The sequence below is a fragment of the Canis lupus genome, chromosome 12 (assembly GCF_011100685.1).
Source record: "Canis lupus familiaris isolate Mischka breed German Shepherd chromosome 12, alternate assembly UU_Cfam_GSD_1.0, whole genome shotgun sequence".
NCBI lineage: Eukaryota > Metazoa > Chordata > Mammalia > Carnivora > Canidae > Canis > Canis lupus.
The window spans coordinates 3,523,575-3,543,108 of NC_049233.1; the positions used below are offsets into that span (position 1 = coordinate 3,523,575).

The window sequence follows — 19,534 nt, forward strand, 5'->3', positions numbered from 1 at the left end:
CCTGTAACCTGGGGACAGGACAGGCAGCAGGGGAGCCCTGGAAGCCAATTTCTCAAGAGGAGAGGCTCAGGTTAGAGGCTGCGGGTCCAAGTCCCGTTGTGAGGAGTGAGAGTCAGGGGAGAGGCAGGGCAGAAATGGTACCTTCCTCAAGGGCTGCAGGGCAGGGGACAGGAATAGAACACCCCCCCTTACTTAGGGAACCTCCAGGGGCAGATTTCTGGAATCTGTTGCAAAGCCCTGGTCCCTCCCTGCCTGGGGCCTCTCCATGCTCCCACTCCCTGCCAGCCCCGGAGGCAGCCTCTACCACCCCAAAGCCCTAGGTCTCCATCACCCACTTTCTCCTTGCCTCCAATTCCAGGCTCTCCTGCTGAAGGTTGAGACAGGGGTCCCCCTGCAGCACCCCCAGTGGATGTGGAGCCAGGGTGCAAAACCATGTGTTTATTTTTATTAGAAATGTTCTTGGTATAAAAACAATCATGCGCTACACATTGTCATCAATAACCATCACCAGACACCCAGGCACTGAACTCCATGTCATCAGCAGGAGGGGCAGGCGGGCAGGCGGGCAGGACTCACGGCAGACAGGCGAGGGCAGGCGGGCAGGCTGCGGGCCACAGGGACATACACAAAGGCCACCGGGAGGACGCGGCACTTCGCAACACACTCGAGATTTGTTTTTGTTTTGGCTTTTTTGTGTTTTGAAATTTTTTTCCTTTTTTTTTTCTCTTTCGCCACAAGTAAGAGTTTGTGAATTGGAAGACAGTGGCAGGGAAGAGAGCAAAGGCTGGATGTAATGAAGGCGAGGAGGGGGCCGAGGACAGGAAAGAAAAATGCACGAGAGACCCGGGTAGAGCACAAGAGAAAAAACTGGAGAGGCCTGGAGACGGAGGATGCACAAGGGAGACGGGGCAGAGGCAGAAAGGAAAGAAGATAGGGAAAAGCAGAGCACACAAACAGGTGGAGACACAGTGAGGAAAGGCAGTGATAAAGACAGGGATGGAGACAGACTGGGACGGTCACCAGTGGAACAGGCAGAGACAAAGGGAGGGTGAGAAAACCAGCATTGGGGCCCACTCGGTCGGAGCCCCTGTGATCTGGGGCTGGGAGGGGCCGTGGTCCAAGATGCAGGCTCTTGGGGTGGCCTGAAGCTGCCCTGGCCCCTTGTCCTCCTCCTGTCACCTGACCAGCTTGCCCAGGCTGCCCAGCAGTGACCGCTGGGGGCTCTGCTGTCCTCAGCACCAAGCCACGTCCGTGGGCGCTCACGGGCAGGCAAGACATCAGCTGGGCCCCTGGGAGTGGCCCTGGCCCGACGTGTCAGCCACAAGGGTCTCGGGTCCTCCTCCTCTTGTTCGGCTCTGGCGGCCTAGCTAGATTGCATGGTTGGTGTAGGTGACGTAGGTCTGTTTGGTGGCCAGTGCTGGAAGGAGAGAGACCGGGGGTACCCAGGTATCAGGGGCTGGCTTCTTCAAACACCCCCTTCCACACGGGCACTGCCCTGCCCATGGCATCAAGTCCAGATTCCAAAAGCAAGCAGTTCACAGCCCCTCAAACTGCATGGTGGCCCCCCACCCATCCCATTGCTTCCCCCTGCTGCCCTCCTCCCACCCTGGGTCCCCACCCCCAGCACCAAGTTCCCCTATCCCTGGACTCGCCCAGTCTCTGAACATCCTTCCCACCTCCACACCTTTGCTGGGGCTTTAGTTGGAACATCCCCCCTTTGAGGACTCCCTCTCAACCCTGCTGCAATGGTAGGGTCCCCCAAAACCCAACCCCCAGTGAAGCCCCTGCCACCTCCCGACTCCACCACACTCGAGGAGAATCATTTTTATTTGATATATATAGCCTTAAGGTATTATCAACAGAAGTTTTTCAGGTCAACAGCACACATTCTGGAAGAGCACATGCGAAGAACAGACATGATACGTGGCCTGGCAGCCTAGGGGAAGGGAGTAGCCAGCTGGGACAGAGGGAATGAATGATGGAACCAGAGTGGGGGGCTTTGCGAGGCTAGACACCAACTAGTTGACCAGCCGGGCCCTCTGGCTAACTCAGCCTCCACCCCTCACTCAAGGAAGGCGGAAGGCCTCCAGGTTCCATCAGGCCTCAGTGTGGCCAACTTCCCATTTCTGAGTGCCCCTGTCTCCCCCCAGCCTTGAGTCTCCCCTCTCTGCAGCCGTCGGCTCTGGCCCTCACTCAGCCACCACTGGGACCAGGGCTGCATGTCTGGGTACCCCTTGTTTCCCGGCCTCGGCCCCCTGGGGCCTTCCTCCTCCCACCCCCACAGCTGGGTGACAATGTCAACTCTTCTGGGAAGCACGAGTCTCCTCTACCTCCATATGGCTGGGGCTCAGGCCTCACAGCAGCTTACTGACAAGGCCAGGTAAGTGCCACCCTCCTGTGACAAATGAGGCACTGAGAGGCCAGAGGGGTGAGGACCCTGGCCAGGTCCTTGGTTTTGTCCTGTCCACACCCAGAGTTTCCCTGCATGGCCCAGGACAGCTCAGTGGAGACAGGATTGCTGCCTGGGGTGGAAGCTGGGGGCTGAGTGCCGGTGTGCAGAGGAAGCTGGGTGGGAGACAGTCCTGGCGCAAAACTGCCCTGACGCTCCATCAAGGGCCTGTCTACTCAGAAAAGGAGTGCATCCACCAGGCTTGGCCAGGGACACCAAGGGGAACAGTATGGCAGGCTCCGGTCCCCTTTACCCCATTTTTGCTGGACGCAGGACAGCAGTTAAGGCTGCATTTCCCACACTCCCCACTTGATGACATTCCTGCTAATGGCATGTGAGTGAAAGGGCTGTGTGCAACCAGCATGTCATTTGATAAAAACAACCTGTTTCTCCTATACTTCCTCTCTTCTGCCTTCTGTGAGCAGAACAGACACAGAGTGACCAGCCCAACACAACCCCCTGGGAGCTGACGGAGCAAGATGAAGAAACCCGGTTCCTGATCCTGCTCACCCACTGCACCCGTGTAGCTGGAAGCCCACCAACATAGGCAGGGTGCTGGGCCCAACTCCCAGAGGGCCCATCAAGTGTGGCCAGAAGCAAACTTGTCGGGGTGGGGTGAGCAGAGGGGTACAACGTAGGGCCAATGGGGCAGCACAGGGGTGGCATGGAGTCCAGGTGCACTAAAGGAAGAACTTTCTCCTGCGTGGAGAGGGTGGCCCTGTGTGGTGGCTCAGTTCCCTACTTGAAATATTCAAGCAGAACATGAACAATCACTTGGCTGGGCAGCAGCCAGGAAGTTGCGAGTCTGCGGTGCCACCCGGATAGGTACAATGGGAGGAGACGGGCGCTGCGACTTCAGAAGAGGGTAAGAGCCCGGCACCTCACAGTGTGCCAAGACGTGCCCCCTTCGTTTCTAAAATGACCCATGTGCCTCCAGGGTGCCAGCTGACCGGGAGGGAAGAAGGACCATGGACGGGGCTGTTTTTGAGAGGGGAGCACCCAGAAGGGGACTGGGCTGGCACACTTGGGCACAGGAGCCAGGCCACGAGGGTAGAGGTGCTGAAAGGGAGGCGGGAGAGTGCACAGATCAGCACTCTGGGGACAGAAGCCTCTAGCTCCCTCCCTCTGTGACCTCTGGCAGCTCCTGCCCTGCCAGGCCTCAGTTTCCCCACCCACAACATGAGAGCACCCTTTTTTGCCCAGACTTCTTTCCCCAAGGGGCTCCCCACAGCCCCACATCTCCACCCTGCTCTCTCCAGCGCGGTCAGAAAAAGAGCCGGCTCTGTGAATCACGAGCTGCAGGCCAGGCCGGTGAGAATCAGTTCCCCAGGGCTCCATCACCCCCTGGGTGAACTGATAAAATGGAGTTTCCAAACCTGTAAAGCCGTCAGCAGCTGTGGCTCAGAGGTGAAGGAACACTGCAGCAGAAGCAGCAAAACCTCCACCAGCTGCAGGGCAACGGGCACCCGAGGGCAGGGGCAACGAGGCAGGCAGGCAGGAGGAGACAAAGTGGTGAGGAGGTGTGGGACACTTGGGCCCTGCTGTCCCTCTAAGACCAGAGCTGTCTCCAACAGAAAATCCAGTCCTTGGGTTCCAGAACCTGGAAGCGCATTCGGCCCTCAGCTACAAGCCAGGGGCCCCAGAGTCCTTCAGCGGAGCTTCGGTCTCACCATCTGGAAAATGGGAGCAGTGAGTCTGCCCAGGCCCCCCGGGAGCTAACTGTGAGGCTCCAAAGGAAGCACTCTGGCCGGGAGTCAGGAGACTTCGGGTCCAGGCCTGCCTTCCCCAGTATGGGGGATCTCAGCACCTGCCAGGTGGCCCTTCCAACGAATTGAACCTCTCACAGCCTCGATTCCCTCATCTGTAAAATGGGGTCATAAACCTGGCTGGCTCTCAGCCACAGGGTGGACAGAGTTACTCTTCAAAGCTTGTGAAGTGGTGGGCAGAGGGGCAGGGCTGAAGTCACAGCAATAAGGACAGGGTGGGGAGAGCCACACTTCAGGGGCTTCCCCAGCCTGGAGGGAGGGACGGGGTGTACGAGCCAAGAGCCCCGACCCACCCCTTGCCGGTGACAGGCCCCTGCTGGTCTGCAGTCCCTGCCGCCTCAGATAACAATTAGCCGGGCGGCAGCAAGCACAAGCGGACAGCCCCCATTTGTTGCCCTGTGTCTTTGCGCCCCATCAGCCCACAATCGGGCCCCTGAATTATTTATTCTGTTGTTTGTTTAAAGATACATGGCCTGCCAGTGACAGAGTGAAAAATGTCCCTGCTCCACAGGAGTGACATCTCCCCACTCTTCCTGCTTACACCCCCCCAGTCTGGCATCCCCAGAATTAATCACCTGGCTCCCACCCAGCACCTCCACAGCCCCTGTTGTCGCCAAGCTAAGGGACAGGGGATGAACGAACCTGGCCTCTGGTTCCCACTGCAGGGTGGAAGGAGCAAACAGCTCTCATCCTTCCCTTGCAGAAAGTGGGGCCCGGAAGACTGCATCTCCCTTCACTGTGCCTCCACTGCCCTCCTTGTCTGGTTAGGGGCGGGTGGAGTGGGAAGGGGCATAATCCTACCCTGTACCCATGTGACCATGAGGTGCCATCAGAGCTGCCAGGGAAGGACCTGCCCTCTGGTTTCCCCTGGCCAGTGACAGCACCATAAGTGTCACCCTTTGGGGTTAGGGCATTATGTCCAGTGAGACTCCCCTCCCCCATAGCCCCCAGAGGGCTAATGCTCCACTCTGATGGGCCCTGGAGCAGAGCTCATTTGACAGACCCACTCCCGCACCAGCAGAATAAGGCATGACAGATGAATCCAGGAAGGATAAAGCTCCGTGGGAAAGAGGAAAACGGCAGTCAGGAGTGTGGGGTGGGGAGCAGTGAGGGATCCCTGCTTAGAACAGAAGGGTCTGCTTAGGGGCTGCATTTGGGGTCTCTGCAGATCTAGACACAAAAGGCCAGAAGAGGGGAGTCCTGGGAGGACCATGCCCCTTCCCATCTCAGAGTGGAAGGCCCAGGGGGCACCTGAAGGGAGTCCCAGGGCTGTAGGTTCCCAAGAAGCTGGTGGTCCGGGAGGAGGAGCAGGATTGAAGAGAACCAGAGGTCCTCTGGTAGAAGATGGGGCAGGGAAAAACACCTTGTCATCAGGATGTCAAAGAAGGGGGCATGTCAAAGCCATGTATCCTACTCCACACAGAGCATGGGACTCCAGAGATAGGGACGCCATGTGAAGTCGGGGTCAAAGGAGAGACAGTGTGGGGCCAGCCAGCCAGCCACCGCCTTGCTGTGTGACCTCAGGAGAGTCACTCATCCTCTCTGGGCCTCTGCCAGGGATCAAACCTCTAGCCCTATCCTGACCTCACAGGACAGCTGTGAAGATCACTCAACAAGGAGAGGCTTTGGGAGTGAAAAATTGTGTGTGGATGTAGGAAGTGACTTTCCTTCTTTCCACAGATGGCAGTCTCTCAACACGTGGGGGCCGTGCTAAGAAAGGAAGAGAAGATGCTTCCCTGGAGCCACAAGGCGGGGAGCCCATGAGAGGTGCTGCCTCAGCCAACACACACCAGGGAGGCCAGGTCTCCTGTTCTCCTGACCTCCTGGCAGGTGACCGTGGGCCTCCTCTCTGGAGCCTGTGTTCCAGACCCTCCTGTAGTCTAGCCCATGTCCTCCTGCTGCCATCAACAATGTCCATTTCTGGCCTTCTCCCCAGGACAAGACGGAAGAGCTGAGTGCTAACTCCCAGGTCCCGCTGATGGAAAGTCTGGGGCGAGGGGGTCTTCTCCTCCCTCCCCACCAATAAGAGCCCCCCAGGACTTTCAGAGAGCCGAGGAGGCAGGAGAAGCTGCCACTCAAACTATTTGGACACTTGGAGGATGTCCAGGGAGGGAGCCATGGTCTCAGTGGGGCGGGGATGACCACAGCCACCCCCACCAGAGCAGCTGGAAGTGAGGCCCATGGAGGTCCACCCCACAGGCAGGAGATCCCATGGCTCACCCCAGGGCAGAGGACTCCAACTCTTTGGAGGCGGTAGGGATACCACTGTGGCAGTCAAGTCCAGCCCCGCCACCTGCTGGCTGTACAACCCAGGTGAGTCCCTAACTTTGCTGAGCCTCCCTTTCCTCATCTGTGTTACACAGAGGATAAAAAATAACCTGCCTTCCAAGGTCGCTGTGAAGATGAACACTGGTACATGGTAGTGTGGGACACAGGGTTCAAGAGACAGTCGCCATTATTACTGGTGCCCCCGAGGTCTGATCTGTCCTTCACATGCCCTGCCCCTCTCTTTCTATCTCTTCTCCTCACACAGGGGAGGCTTCAGGGGGACCAGAGACGCTGGCAAAGATGGTAGTCTTGGTCCCTCCCATGCACATCCCTGCCCAGGCCTGGACCTTAGGCCTGCCCCTCAGATGCCGAGGACCCCCTCAAAGCATGACTCTCTACTACAGAGGTGTCCTTGGACAATCCCTTCAAACACCCTGCCACCTGAGAACTGAGGTGCCTGAAAGCCCTCCATCCAATCTACTCTTTCCCAGACCCATCCTGGGGACTGGCCTCCTGAGTCCCCATATCTCAGGGCCCTGATCAGGGATGGCCAGGCTGGCACCGGGCCTCCATGCCCAGGAAGCAGAGACCCTCCAGACAACCCCTTTTCCCAGAGGGACTGAAAAGGCACAGGCCCAGATGTGGGTACCAGGGCAGAGAAATCCCAGAGTCCCCTTTTACCCTTCATGAACCAGGTTCCCTTCATGGCCTTGCCCTTGGCGGACAGAGGTCCCTGGAGGGGTGCAGGGAGGGCTACGTGGGGTGGGACCCTGAGGTTCTCTCCAGGTTACCACGATGGGCGGGGCAGAGGGGCACTAACTTGGTGCCTCAAGGTTCTCCTGTAACTCCCACTCACCTGTGGCCTTAGGGCTCTCCCGAGACCCTGGAGGACTAGGCTCAGGAGGGGCATGGCCAGGTTCAGGTTGGAGGGGGAGGCTGGCCTTCTCCCAGAAGGAGGCGGGCCTGGGTGAGCCCTGAGGGGAAGGGGGCAGGGCCGGGCGCTCACCTGGCGTCTCGAGGTTCTCGCAGAGCTCAGACTTGGCCTCACCATTGGGCCGGAAGCTGCCCTTCTGTGTGAACTTGTTGGACATGGTGGCGGCGGTGACAACAGCTTTGAGGCTGCGCTTGCGCTTGGGCACATTCTGCTCCGGGTGGAAGAGGATGATGTAGACCTTGGGCATGTAGAGCATCCCCAGGGACACCGAGGCGCTCAGACTCACCGAGACCGTCAGCGTCGTGGTCTGGATGTACAGCTGGAGGCGGGCGGGGGTTGGTGTCAGAGAGGGCTCCGTCCAGGCCTCACCGCCCCCAGAGACAGGCACGGGGGGATGGACCCAGGAGCCCCGCGCTGGGTCCCACGGACTTGGGCAGAAGGGAGTCTGAAGGGAGTCGTGGTGGAGCTGGGACTTCAGACCAGAATCTCTGGATTCAAAGCCTGGCCCCACCACTTCCAGCCGTGTGATCCTGGGTGAGTCCCACCCTGTGCCTCCGTCTCCTCACCTGTCACCTGGGTGTGATGTTACAGTACTTACCTCATGACAGGACTTGGTAAATGGCGACCGTATGTACAAGGGCCGGCACATGGTAGGTGCCTGGGAATGCTGCTCGCTGCTACATGCAGATACTGGGGGTAGCGCCCCTGGAAGGGCCCTCGGGGGATCACAGGGCCAGGAGTGAGATGAGCGTCTGCTGGTGCCCTGGAGTAACTCCCAGTGGCCGTGCCACAGCCCCTCCACCAGGTCCCCATTCAGTGACTGCGCCTCCCACCGCCACCCTGTGCAGAGCCGGCCACTGGCACAGGAGCCACAGCGCCCAGCCAGATATGGCGATGGCAGCACAGTCAAAGCTCATTTCACGCTCGCGAGCCAGCACTAACGGTGACAGATGTTTAGCAAAATGAAAGTCCATTAATCTGGGTGTCGGATAATCCATTCTTCAATAGTGGGGCCTTCCAGGCAGGGCCTGACAATTCCCACTGCCCCCCCCCCGCCCCTCCCCGCCTCCTCCCTCCTTCCTAGTTCTCCAAGCCTCTGCTGTCCCTCCAGCACTCCTCCCCACCAGCCTGTGGGAGGTCAGAGGTAGCCAGGCTGTGGCCCCCAGGTCCAGGCATGGAGAGGGCAGGAAATGCTCAGCTTCCTAAATCTGCTGTTTCTAGGCCTGGGCCCCCTCCTGTGGGGCCTGGCTGAGGTGCCACCTCCTGTAGGACGCTCTCCCTGACCCGCAGCTCTATCCAACCCTCTATGACCCCCATTCTCATATTCCACCCATCTCCTGCCCTTCTCCAGAAATGCTTCATGACCTGGATCTGAAGGCTATCATTCTGGCTACCCTTTGGGAGAGAGGCTGGAGAAGCTCTAGGGTCTGAAAGGAGGGAGGGGTGTGATCCTGAGCAAGTCTCAAGCCCTCTCTGGCCCTCAGTTTTCTCATCAATACAATGGGATGATAACTGCTACCTCTCCCAACCCACAAGGTCACCCAAACCCAGACTGTGAAGCTCTGTGAACTTGCACAGCACCATGGGGAAGGAGGCTGGGACTGTGGAGAGGCTATTTCATTTGTCACCATTCAGAAAATGTCATGGGCCCAGGGAAATGACAGCCTGGTCCCCAGGCTGGAGGAGTAGGCAGGGGGACAGGTTCCACACCACTGGGGAAAATAATGAAGGTCTGGGCTAATCAAGATGAGGCTTGTTTTCTGGATCTTCACCATTGGATGGGGAGCTCCCTGGGTGAGGGTATATGTCTCCCTCATTAGATTGGGTGTTCCCTAAGGGCAAGGGCAATCTCTCCTGTTACACATGGGTTCTTGGGTACAGGAGTTGCATTTCCAAGTCAGATATCCAGTTTAGGCTCTCTGTCCCCACCTTGTTGATTGGGGGGTGGGGCGTGCAGTTGGGCCCATATGGAGTTGATAGAACCAGGGATAGAGGCCCCCTCTCTGGACAGAGTGAGTCCTGCAGTGGACACAGCCCTGTGCTGGGCGCCAGATTCTACTCTTCCCTGACCCACTGTGGGACGCTAGGCCCCTCCACTAACACAGGCAGAGTCAGCACCATGGGTACACACACTTGGTTTCATGAAACCTGAATCTTGAATCCTGAATCAATCATTTTTGAGCAAGGGGCCTTTACTCGCTTTTTGCACAGCGCCCTGAGAACTATGGAGCCAGCCCTGAGCATGGAAAAGAGGACAATCTTTGGTGTTCTTTTTTGCTTTTTCAGCCTAGGACCCTTTCTGCAAATAAAATAAAAGATGGGGTATCAACAGATCAAACCCAAGCAAAGCTGCCCCCATCTTCTGGGGCCCTGCCCTTCCAGCATGAGCCTCGGGGGCTCTTCTAGCCATCACACATGCATATACATGGATGTGGGGGTCTCTCCTTGCTCTGAGCACTGGAAGTCCCACCACACCACCGGCTCAGGCATTAGAGCCCCTGTGTGAAGGTGCATGTTGTCACCAGGAGGTAGTAGCGTGCCGATTCTATCAAAGAAGCAGTGGTCCTCTAGAGCCACTAGAACCCGGCAGGTACCTCCTCCCCCCTAGGAATGGGGCCCAGGCACACATGCAGCTCTGCAAGGCAGGTGGGGTGAGAGGCGACCTCCAGGATGTGATTTCATCTTGTTTCCCAACCACCCATCTTCCAGACAGAGGTGTCTGAACTCCTGCTCCCATCTCTGATTAGGCCAGGCCTGCCTGCTACACTCTGTCCTCTGCAAGAAATCCTGTCTTAGCCTCACCAGTGAGTGCTCCTCAAGGTGAAAGAGGTTGTCAGAGCTAGGTCTGATGGGTGTGGATAGAGGTCACCGTAGGTGGGGCAAAGGGCAGAGTCCGAGGGGCCCTGTTGGGGGCACAGAGGAGTCCTGACGGCTCCATGCTTCTGTCCAGGTGGACCCAAGTGGCTACTAAGATCCCCAGAATCTCCGCAAACCGGATGAATGAACTTCCCCACAAGCTGGTCAGCCTGTGGCCAGGTCCCGCTCAAGTCCAGCTGAGCCGTAACCCCACGCGGTAGAGAAAGGACGCTCCAGACGGCTCAGAGTAATGCCTCGCGGCAGCAGCGACAACCCCTGAAAATCCGGACTAAGGCAGGGAAATCCATCCTCCTGCTCACCAGAGCAGGCTTCACTCTGCGCCACCATCTGCACGCTTGGGGAAATGGGTGCAGCTGAGCCCCTGAAAGTGCAGGTGCGCACACACCTGGGCATACCCACATGCCCACAAACACACACACCCATCTACGCATGCATCTCTGCATTCACACACACACCTGAACTCACAGCTATACACTCATACCTAACTCAGAATCATACTTGGGCATGCGCGTGCACACACACACAACACATTCTCCTTCACACACACTCAGGTGCATACACACAGATACATTCACCCACATCTCCACACATTACTGAATATGCATATACAAGCGCATACACACATCTGCAGACACCGCTGGGCACACACAACTCGTCTGCACACCCACACCAGCAGCCATGAACCTCTCAGCATACACACCTGCCCATCCCCACTCAATGTGCACACATGCGCCCACCTGCACACAGATCCACATACCACCCAGCCACCCCTGAACATAAACAAAAAGGCACACACACCTCTCTAAGCCTACCACAACTCCCCACAGCAACCGCACCCACTCTATCTACACACACACACACACACCAGCCAGGCCTACAGCTTCCAATGCCCACAACATTTTATAGTGCTACAGAACATGCACAGATACACCCCCAGGGCTGCCTTTGCCTCCTCACTCAGAAGCCCGGGAGGCAGGTCCACGTCCCCCCACCCCAGTGGGGGGCAGAGCAGGGCCTTATGGCCACATGTTGCTGTGAGGCTGGCCTGCTGTGTGACCCCAGGCAAGTAAGCCTCTGCCCCTTTCTGAGCTTCAGAGGAGATCATTTCAGAGGCTTCCTTTCAGAATCAATACTGAGCGGAGCCTCCTAAAAAGGGAGAAGTCAGAGGCAGGCCTGGGCGCCAGGAGAGATGTGGGGGCTGGGAGGGAGGGAGGGCCCGGCAGCTGGAGTAGGTGGGTGTGACACCCTGGGGGGGGGGGGGGGCCAGGGCAGCAGGATGCTGGCGGTAGCCCGAGGAAACTACCAGAAGCAGTATAAGGGGCTGCTACCAAGCTGTGGGCCTTCCAGCCAGGTACCTTTCCTCCCTGAGGAACCAAGGGAAGGGGCGTCCTGTCATTGCTGAGGCTCGTTTCTCAAGCTGGAGTAGGGATGGCTTCTCTGGTGGGCTCTATGGGCCCCCCCACCCCCACACTGCAGGCCAAGGGGCTTCTGCCTGCATCTGTCCTCACCAGGGCGGGCCCCCCACAGGCCCTGGGTGCAGGAGCCCTGGCTCATAGTGTGAGCTGGGCCTGGTGGCTGCTTTGGCTCAGGGCACTCACTGCCAACCCCAACGTCCGCTTCTCCGAAGCCCTCAGCCCACAGGCCTCCCTGAGCCAGGCCAAGAGTTTCAGAACAAGAGCACAGCTCCTGCCTCGAGTTGCTGCGGCAGAAGAGGTAGCACCTCCAAAGGAAGCCCCAGGGCAGGAAGGTGTCCCAGGGCTGCAGGGACAGTGTGCACTAGGCTTGGGGTGGGGGGCTCCTGAGGTAGGCCAGCAGGGTCAAGTTCAGCCGTGCCCCTACCGGCGGAGTGATCTCAAACAAGTCACTTGGCCTCTCTGTGCCTGTGTCCTCCCCTAAATGGGGACAGTGATCCCTACCCCTACCCTGCTACAGCGGAGCCTGCTGGCCAGTAGGTAGTGCATCAGGCACATGACAAGCACCCCACCCATCGTGGCTTTGGCAGCAGCCTCACTGAAGGCCATGCATCCCCGGTAGTTCACACCTGGGCGGGCTCTGCTTCGGATGCTGTCCATGGGCTGAAGACCCCCCAGCAACATATCCAGCCCGGGCTGCTTGCCCTCGGCCCCCAAACAGGCTCCTCTAGTGTCTTCCCCACCTTAGGACGCAGACATTCCTTCCTTCCGATCCTCACACCAAAAACCATGGAATATCATTCTTGATCCTCTGTACTTCTTACCCCACATGCAATCCATCCAGAATCCAGCCAGCCCACCTGCAGACACATCCAGGAGCCCCCACTTCTCATCACCCCTGCCGCCAGCAGCCCCTTGGTGGGGTCCCTACAGGCACCACCACATTGGCCGTCCAGCTCCCAGCTCGCCTTCCTCAGGGCCCCACCCAGCAGCCAGAGGGATCCTTCTAGACCTGAGCTATGTCACATTCCTCACTGTTCAGAACCCCGTGGTGGCTCCCTTCTCACCGACAGTAGGAGCCAGGATCCTTCCCACAGCCTCTGTCTTCCAGCATCTGCCCTGTCATCCTTCTGACCCTGCCTCTGTCACCCTCTGGGTTCCTCAGCCCCGGGCCTCCCTGCATTGGGCAAACTGTTTTCATGCCCATCATGCCATGTGACTGTTACAACACCTTAAGGATTGCTAGAGAAGAATCATGGCCCTAATACACTAATGAGGAAACTGAGGCAGAGAGGCCAGCTGGCTTGCTCAGGATCATGTGGAGCTCAGACCAGGCGCTGGGGTCCTTTGTCCCCACAATTCTCCCCTGTTTCTAGCCTCTGGCTTCAGTGACTCCCAGTCCTTCAAGATAAAACCACACGGGGGCACCCGGGGCACCACTCAGGGGCTGAGTGTCTGCCTTCGGCTCAGCGGGTGATCCCAGGTCCTGGGATTGAGTCCCACATCAGGCTCCCCTGCACGGAGCCTGCTTCTCCCTCTGCCTGTGTCTCTGCCTCTCTCTATGTGTCTCTCATGAATAAATGAATTTTAAAATCTTTAAAAAAAAAGAAAAAAATAGGTAAGACCCCCCCCCCCCCGCCCCCGCCAGAAGCCAGGCAGTGCTGGGGCTGGGATATGGGCAGAGTGCACAGGGCCCCAGGGTGCATCCAGGCCCATGGGATGGCCTGACAGAGCCAGCAGGAGGCAGCCCCTCTGCAGCTCTGGGCCAGTGGAAGGAAGGAGCCTCAGCTGACACCCCAGGCTCCCGGGCTTCGGAGGCTTGGGGACGAGGAGAGAAGGAGACAGTGTCGGATCCATCCCCCACCAGGGACCCATGGGGATCCTATCCTGTGAGGACAGAGAGAGGGGCAGACAGAAGATGAGGAAGAGAGGAGTGGATGGCAAGGCTGATGGGGCTGAGTAGGGAGAGAGGTGAGGGAGAGTCTAGAAGAGAGGGAAGGCTGACAGAGGAGAGAGGAAGAGGATGGGAGGCAGAGGCAGGGAGGGAAAGAGAGAGGAGGACAGAAGGAGAGGGGGAAGGGAGGAGGAAGGAAAGAGATGAGATGGTGGGGAAGGTAAGCTGGAAAAGAGGAGGGGCGACTCAGAGATTGGAGAACAGACTGGAGGCAGAGGAGGCAGTGAGGCGTGGGAGAAGGCATCTCCAGAGCAGGTGCGAGGCCAGGGAGCCCCAGAGGCTGCCCCCAGCTCAGGGCCCTCACTCACCCACCCCCACCCTGGCGCCATCACTCACCTTGTCTGCCGACTGCGAGGTGCCAAAGAAGATGGGGATGAAGGCGAGCCAGACGATGCAGGTGGTGTACATGGTGAAGCCAATGGGCTTGGCCTCGTTGAAGGTCTCGGGCACACCGCGCGTCTTAATGGCGTACACGGTGCACGTGACCATGAGCAGCATGCTGTAGCCCAGCAGGCAGATGAGCGACAGGTCTGAGATGTCGCACTTGAGCACGCCCCTGGCAAAGCGGGGGTCGAGCGTCCGCTGGTCCTGGAAGTCTACCACCGAGTGGGAGGGGTCCACCACAAACCACACACAGATGCCGAGCAGCTGCAGGGAGATGAGGCTGAAGGTGATGGCCAGCTGTGAGGCAGGGCTGATGAAGCGCGGAGCACTGACCGACCGCTTGCCCTGCTCGAAGATTCGGTAGATGCGGTTGGTCTTGGTGAGCAGGGCCGCATAGCTGATGCTCATGCCCAGCCCCAGGAAGATCCGGCGCAGAGAGCAGGTCCCCAGGTCAGGCTCAGCGATCATGAGGAAGGTGGTGGCGTAGCACAGGAAGATGCCGGCCAGCAGCACGTAGCTCAGCTCACGGCCTGAGGCCTTGACGATGGGTGTGTCATTGTAGCGCACGAAGGTGACCACCACGAAAAGTGTGGCAGCGATGCCCACCACCGCCAGGAAGAGGGGCAGCACAGCCCAAGGCGAGTCCCACTCAAGCTTGATGATGGGGATGGGCCGGCAGCCTGTGCGGTTCTCCGTGGGCCGCATGTCATACGGACAGGTCTTACAGGTGTAGCGATCCACCTGATACTGGTACCCCGTGCAGGGCTCACAGTGCCAGCAGCAGGGCATGCCCTTCACTGTCTTCTTCCGCTCACCCGGCTGGCAGGGCAGGCTGCAGATGGAGCGGGGCAGCTGCTGCCCACTCCCTGGCCAGTGCATCCGCTCTATCTGGCAACGACAGCACAGGGGAGCTAGCCTTAGGATACGCCGTCCAGTGCCTTGGGCTACCCTCCTGGCTGGCACCCTGGGGCCCCACACCTCCATCACCTGGTTAGGTGGTTAAAATCCAGCTGTCCTTCCCAACCATGAGCTGCTGCATCCAACAGCTGGATTTAAATAAGCCCACCCACATGACTTAGACACGGCATCTGGACCAAACCCGAAACCCTCAAGGACCATATGGAGACAGCAAGCCCAGAGAGCAGCAGTGACAACCCAGAGTCACATGGGGAAGCAGAGGGGACTCAGGAGCTCTGACCCCAGATCAGCATCAGCATCACCCAGGGGCTTGAGGGAAATGCCACATTTTGGCCGACCCCAGACCTTCTGTTTCAGGATCTGAGTTATAAGTAGGCCCTGCAGGTGACCATGCTGGAGATGCGCTGCCCCACAATTCAGACCATGGGGTCTCCTCTGGGCAGCCCAGGAATCTGAGCTCAGCAGGGAGCAATGAACAGAAGTTTATGCCGAGGATACATAATCTGTGCCCAGGGGTTAGGGTTTCTTTATATTGTGCTCTAAATTAGTGCTAGTCACCGTTACATGTCTCCAAAGACACAATCGCTGTGAGCAAAGGAGCCACAGGCATGTTGGCACACCCTACTGAATTCAATGTTAGAGAAGCCTGGAAAGTAAGAAAAGTTCAGGGAAGTAGCTTATCCTGTGGCTCTGGGCACGACAAGGCCATGTGGTCCCCTAGAAGCCAAAGAGCACAGCAACAACCAGGGCCACCATCCTGTAGGAACAGTGAGGCTGGACAACCCCCATGCACGGGAGCTATGAGACCACAAGGGACACAGCGCGATGGTAGCTGTTCTGGAAAACTCTGGCTCCCGGGAGAAGAGCCGCGAATGCAGGCAGACCCTGCGATCACAGATGTGTTGCTAGCTGGCTGCAAGCCCTGCAGCAAACATCTCAACCCTTCCAAGCTTTTGTGTTCTCACCTGACCAAAGGGCAGCAGATATGAGGCCACTTTGCCCTTTGCTGCTTATTGTACCACTGCTATTGTGGCTTCCTCTGGCAAGTCAAAGCAGAAACTCTGAATATTTCCCCAGAATGGCTCTGTGCGTGTTCCCTGCCGCGTGTCTGGCGCCCAGCACAGGGCTGGCACACAGAGGGCCCAGGGAATCTCTGCGGAATCTGTGATAGAGGTAGTGAGTCCCAAGCACCAGCCACGAGAGGCCACCTTGCTCTCAGACCCTGGAGGAAGATAGCAGCAGGCGGGGCGAAGTCTCCTCCTCAGCGCCCCCTATCCCAGCCTGGCCTACTCAGTGGACCCCAAACTGAGCCCTCAGGAGAAAGTGGGGAGGGTATGAGGGCTGAAGCCCAGTTCTCCCTAACCCTCCCCACCCTCACTGCCCCAATCCATGCTGGCAGAGGGGCCTCGTATCATCAGGGAGGAGTCCGCTGTGCACCCCACACCGAGGCCCTGCTTTCACTTACCACATCTGTAGAATGAGACAAGAATAGTACCTGCCTCGCAGGGCTGCCGTCCACACAGTAAGGTCACATGCTTACAAGGGTCCCTGTACACAGCAGGTACTCAGTAAGCATTAACTGCCGATGCTGCTAGTCAACTGAATCACAGGCCCCCACCGCTCCTCCCACTGCACCCAAAAGAGACACGCCTCCACCTGGGGTATCGCCTCACTTGGCAAAGTGAGTCTCCGTTCAGCAGCCCAGGGAGCATCACGACAAGAACAGGTTCGGCCCCTGCCCTGCTACTTGGCCTTCAGAACATCCCTCAGGCTGGGCTTGCAGAGATAGTTCCTTTGACTTAGAAGATCATCGGAGCTAAATGGGATCATGGGCAGAAAGGGCTTTGAGGAGTTCAAGAGGTTCGCCGCTGGAACAGATTCTTACAAGAGGGGAGAGCAGGGACACGATGCAACTCTCCCAGGATCTGGCTCTAGGGTAGCTGTGGCCAGACATGGGCCTGGGCCTCCTGAGTCTTCTGGTCCATCCCTCTGACTGTCACACTGTGCCCACCCCAAGCTTGGCTCGCCCTGCCACCAAGGCAGGGGCCAAGTCCACTGGCATTTCCTCGGGGAATGAACCACAGGTCCTCGCTCTCCAAACACCTGGCTCTGTTCACCGCTGGGTACACTGAAGGAGAGGGAGAACCACCTTGTCCCTGGGACGATCACGGGCTGGGAAGATGTCGCTAAGAGGACCCAGGAGAAGACCCCCCACACCCACCCAGCTGCCCCAAAACCCAGAAAAATGATGACCTTCTGGGTGCACTTTGACAGCTTTAAGAAACGCTCTCGAACAATACTGTGCCCTTTGCCTTAGGCCACTGTCCTCCTTCGCCCCATGGCAGCCCCTCCCCACCCCTACTCACCTAGCTTCCCGACCCCTGCTGAGCCGCCAAGGCCCTGTTCCTCCATTTCAGGCAGGAGTGGTGCCCAGGGCCCTCAGAAGCCAGAGTACGGCACGGAAGGAAGCCCCAACCTGGCAGCAGCGCACCTGGGCTCAGGGCTGACCCAGACTGATCGGGGGCTGCCTCCCAGGGGCTGGGTGGCACGAGTGACTCTCTCCATCCCTCCAGGGGCCCCTCCCTGCCCTCCTGCTGGGCACTTACTCTGAGGTGCAGGTGGTCAGTCCAGGAGCCGATGACCTTATACTCAGCAGAGCCATTGCGCAACTGGTACTGGTAGATGTCATAGCGCCCAGGGGCGTCTCCGTTCTCATTGAAGGTCACAGGGTTCCCTGCGATGCCTGGAGGGGCCGGTGAGGGTCACACACTCAGTATATTGGCTGAGCTTTTACTGAGAAGCAGGGAGTACCACGAGGCCAGTGCAGAGACCCCTCGGGGGAGGCTCCTGCATGGAACATGCCCTGGAAACATCTGAGGAGACCGCCCCCCACACACTCCTACCCTACGGAGCCCCAGGACCCCTTCCCCTGGGCTTCAAGGCCCGGGACGCTCACCTGAGAAGTTGACACTGCGGATGTACTTGAGCAGTTGGGTGCCATCCACGGGGTCCATGCGGGGGCAGAGACCCACGCGGCCGGGACACAGGTCACGGTGCATGGCGTGCAGCGCATGGCCCATGGCATACACAGCATCGATCACAAACTGCACCTTCCCCTCCTGCTCATATGCTGAGTCCTGCCCAATGCGTTCTCGGTCTGCAATGAAACGCGCAAGGCAGGGGCAACCATGAGGCTCACCGTCCTCACAGACCATGTGGCAGGGACCAGAGACGAGAGAGGTGACACAGCCCGTGTCTGCACACCTGGGCCTCCTGGCTCCTAGCCCAGGGCTTGCTCTGCCACACAGGAGATGGTCTTATGGAGGCACACGGGGGCACAATTCCAAAAGGTGAAGGGGAGGGTCCACTACCCTCACCACGGTACTGCCAGACCCTATCCTCTGAGGCCCCAGAACAGCCAGGGCAGGTCCCCGTGTCACAATCGCCTTCAGAAGGCAATCGGCCAGGGGGTTTCCCTGTGGCTGTGGCCTCCCTGCTATCCCCCAGCCTGGCCTAGACTAATCTGGGAGCAGCTGGCCCCCGCACAGGCTGGGAAATCGCCAGGACAAAAGCTATGTCTTGCAGTGGTACCCTATGGCAGCCCACTGATGGGCAGCCGCTCCAGCCATGGGACAGATGGGGAAATTAAGGCCCAGAGAGGGTGAGAGCCTGGCTGCAGATCCCAGGACACCTGGCGCCCTCAATGGCTTCCAGTCACCCTGGACACCAGAAGTCACCAGCATCCCCACCCACTCCATCTCCATTAGCCAGGCTGAGTGAGATTTGCCAAGTGGGGAACCACTCCCACCTCTACCCTCACCTTGCTGCAAATGGCAGTAGCTCCCCAGGGCAGCATGGTCTTGGGGCTCTGGTCTCCTACCCTTACTCCCTGGGCCCAAGCTCCTTGGCTGCCTAAAGCTTCAGTGTCCTCTAGTAAAAAGGGGATCATAATCCTGCTCCACAGAGGCTTACATGAGAAGAGGTACAGAAAACACTTGGCACTGAGGTGACTAATCCATGTTATTGTGCAAAGTGGTCAGAGTGGGGGGTTTCTGAGGTCCCTGAGCCAGAGCAGGCCAGGAAGGCTTTCTGGAGGAGGAGGCACTACCTGAGCCTGGGCCAGGGTAGCAATCATAAGGAAGAATAAGGGTTGCTAACTTCTAGCGAGTACCTGCCCTATGCTCAGCATCATTCTAAGCTCTTTATGCATATCAACTCATTGAAGTCTCACCAGGGTGCTAGGAGGTGAGCAGTTATCCCCATACCAGAGAGGAAACTGAGGCACAGAAAAGCCCAGTGACATTCCAGAACCACGAAATGCCGATTCTGAACCCAGGCACGCTGGCTCCCAGCCTGGGCACCACTCTATGCCTGAGGGATTCTAAGAGCGGGATTGGGCGGCGGACAGGAAAGCAGGGAGGTTGAGAGGAGGAGGGGACAGGAGGTGGCTGCAAAGTGGAGGGAGGCAGAGGATGGCCAGAATGCCAGAGAAGCCTGGCTTCGCTCCTGAGGCCACAGACCCTGCCCACATCACAACCTGGAACCTCCTCCCTGGAGACCAGGACAGAGAAG

General features: G+C 58.4%; 1 protein-coding gene across 15 annotated transcripts in view; it reads right to left on the reverse strand.

Annotated features, from left to right (window-relative positions):
- Window positions 1-423: 423 nt before the first annotated feature.
- GRM4 (glutamate metabotropic receptor 4) overlaps window positions 424-19,534 on the reverse strand; it is a 116,235-nt gene continuing 97,124 nt past the window's right edge. For 9 of the 15 annotated variants that reach the window (XM_038553771.1, XM_038553774.1, XM_038553772.1 and 6 more), the window contains 5 exons: window positions 17,919-18,119; window positions 17,569-17,705; window positions 13,997-14,932; window positions 7,490-7,736; window positions 424-1,417 (listed from right to left, as the gene is read on the reverse strand). In XM_038553771.1, the coding sequence (XP_038409699.1) occupies window positions 1,368-1,417; window positions 7,490-7,736; window positions 13,997-14,932; window positions 17,569-17,705; window positions 17,919-18,119 (1,571 nt within the window). In that variant the 3' untranslated portion in view covers window positions 424-1,367. Of the gene's footprint in view, window positions 1,418-1,754; window positions 4,123-7,489; window positions 8,134-13,996; window positions 14,933-15,927; window positions 16,511-16,635; window positions 16,779-17,568; window positions 17,706-17,918; window positions 18,120-19,534 lie in introns of those variants that run through there. The other 6 variants (XM_038553776.1, XM_038553775.1, XR_005367589.1 and 3 more) reach the window with 6 other exon arrangements.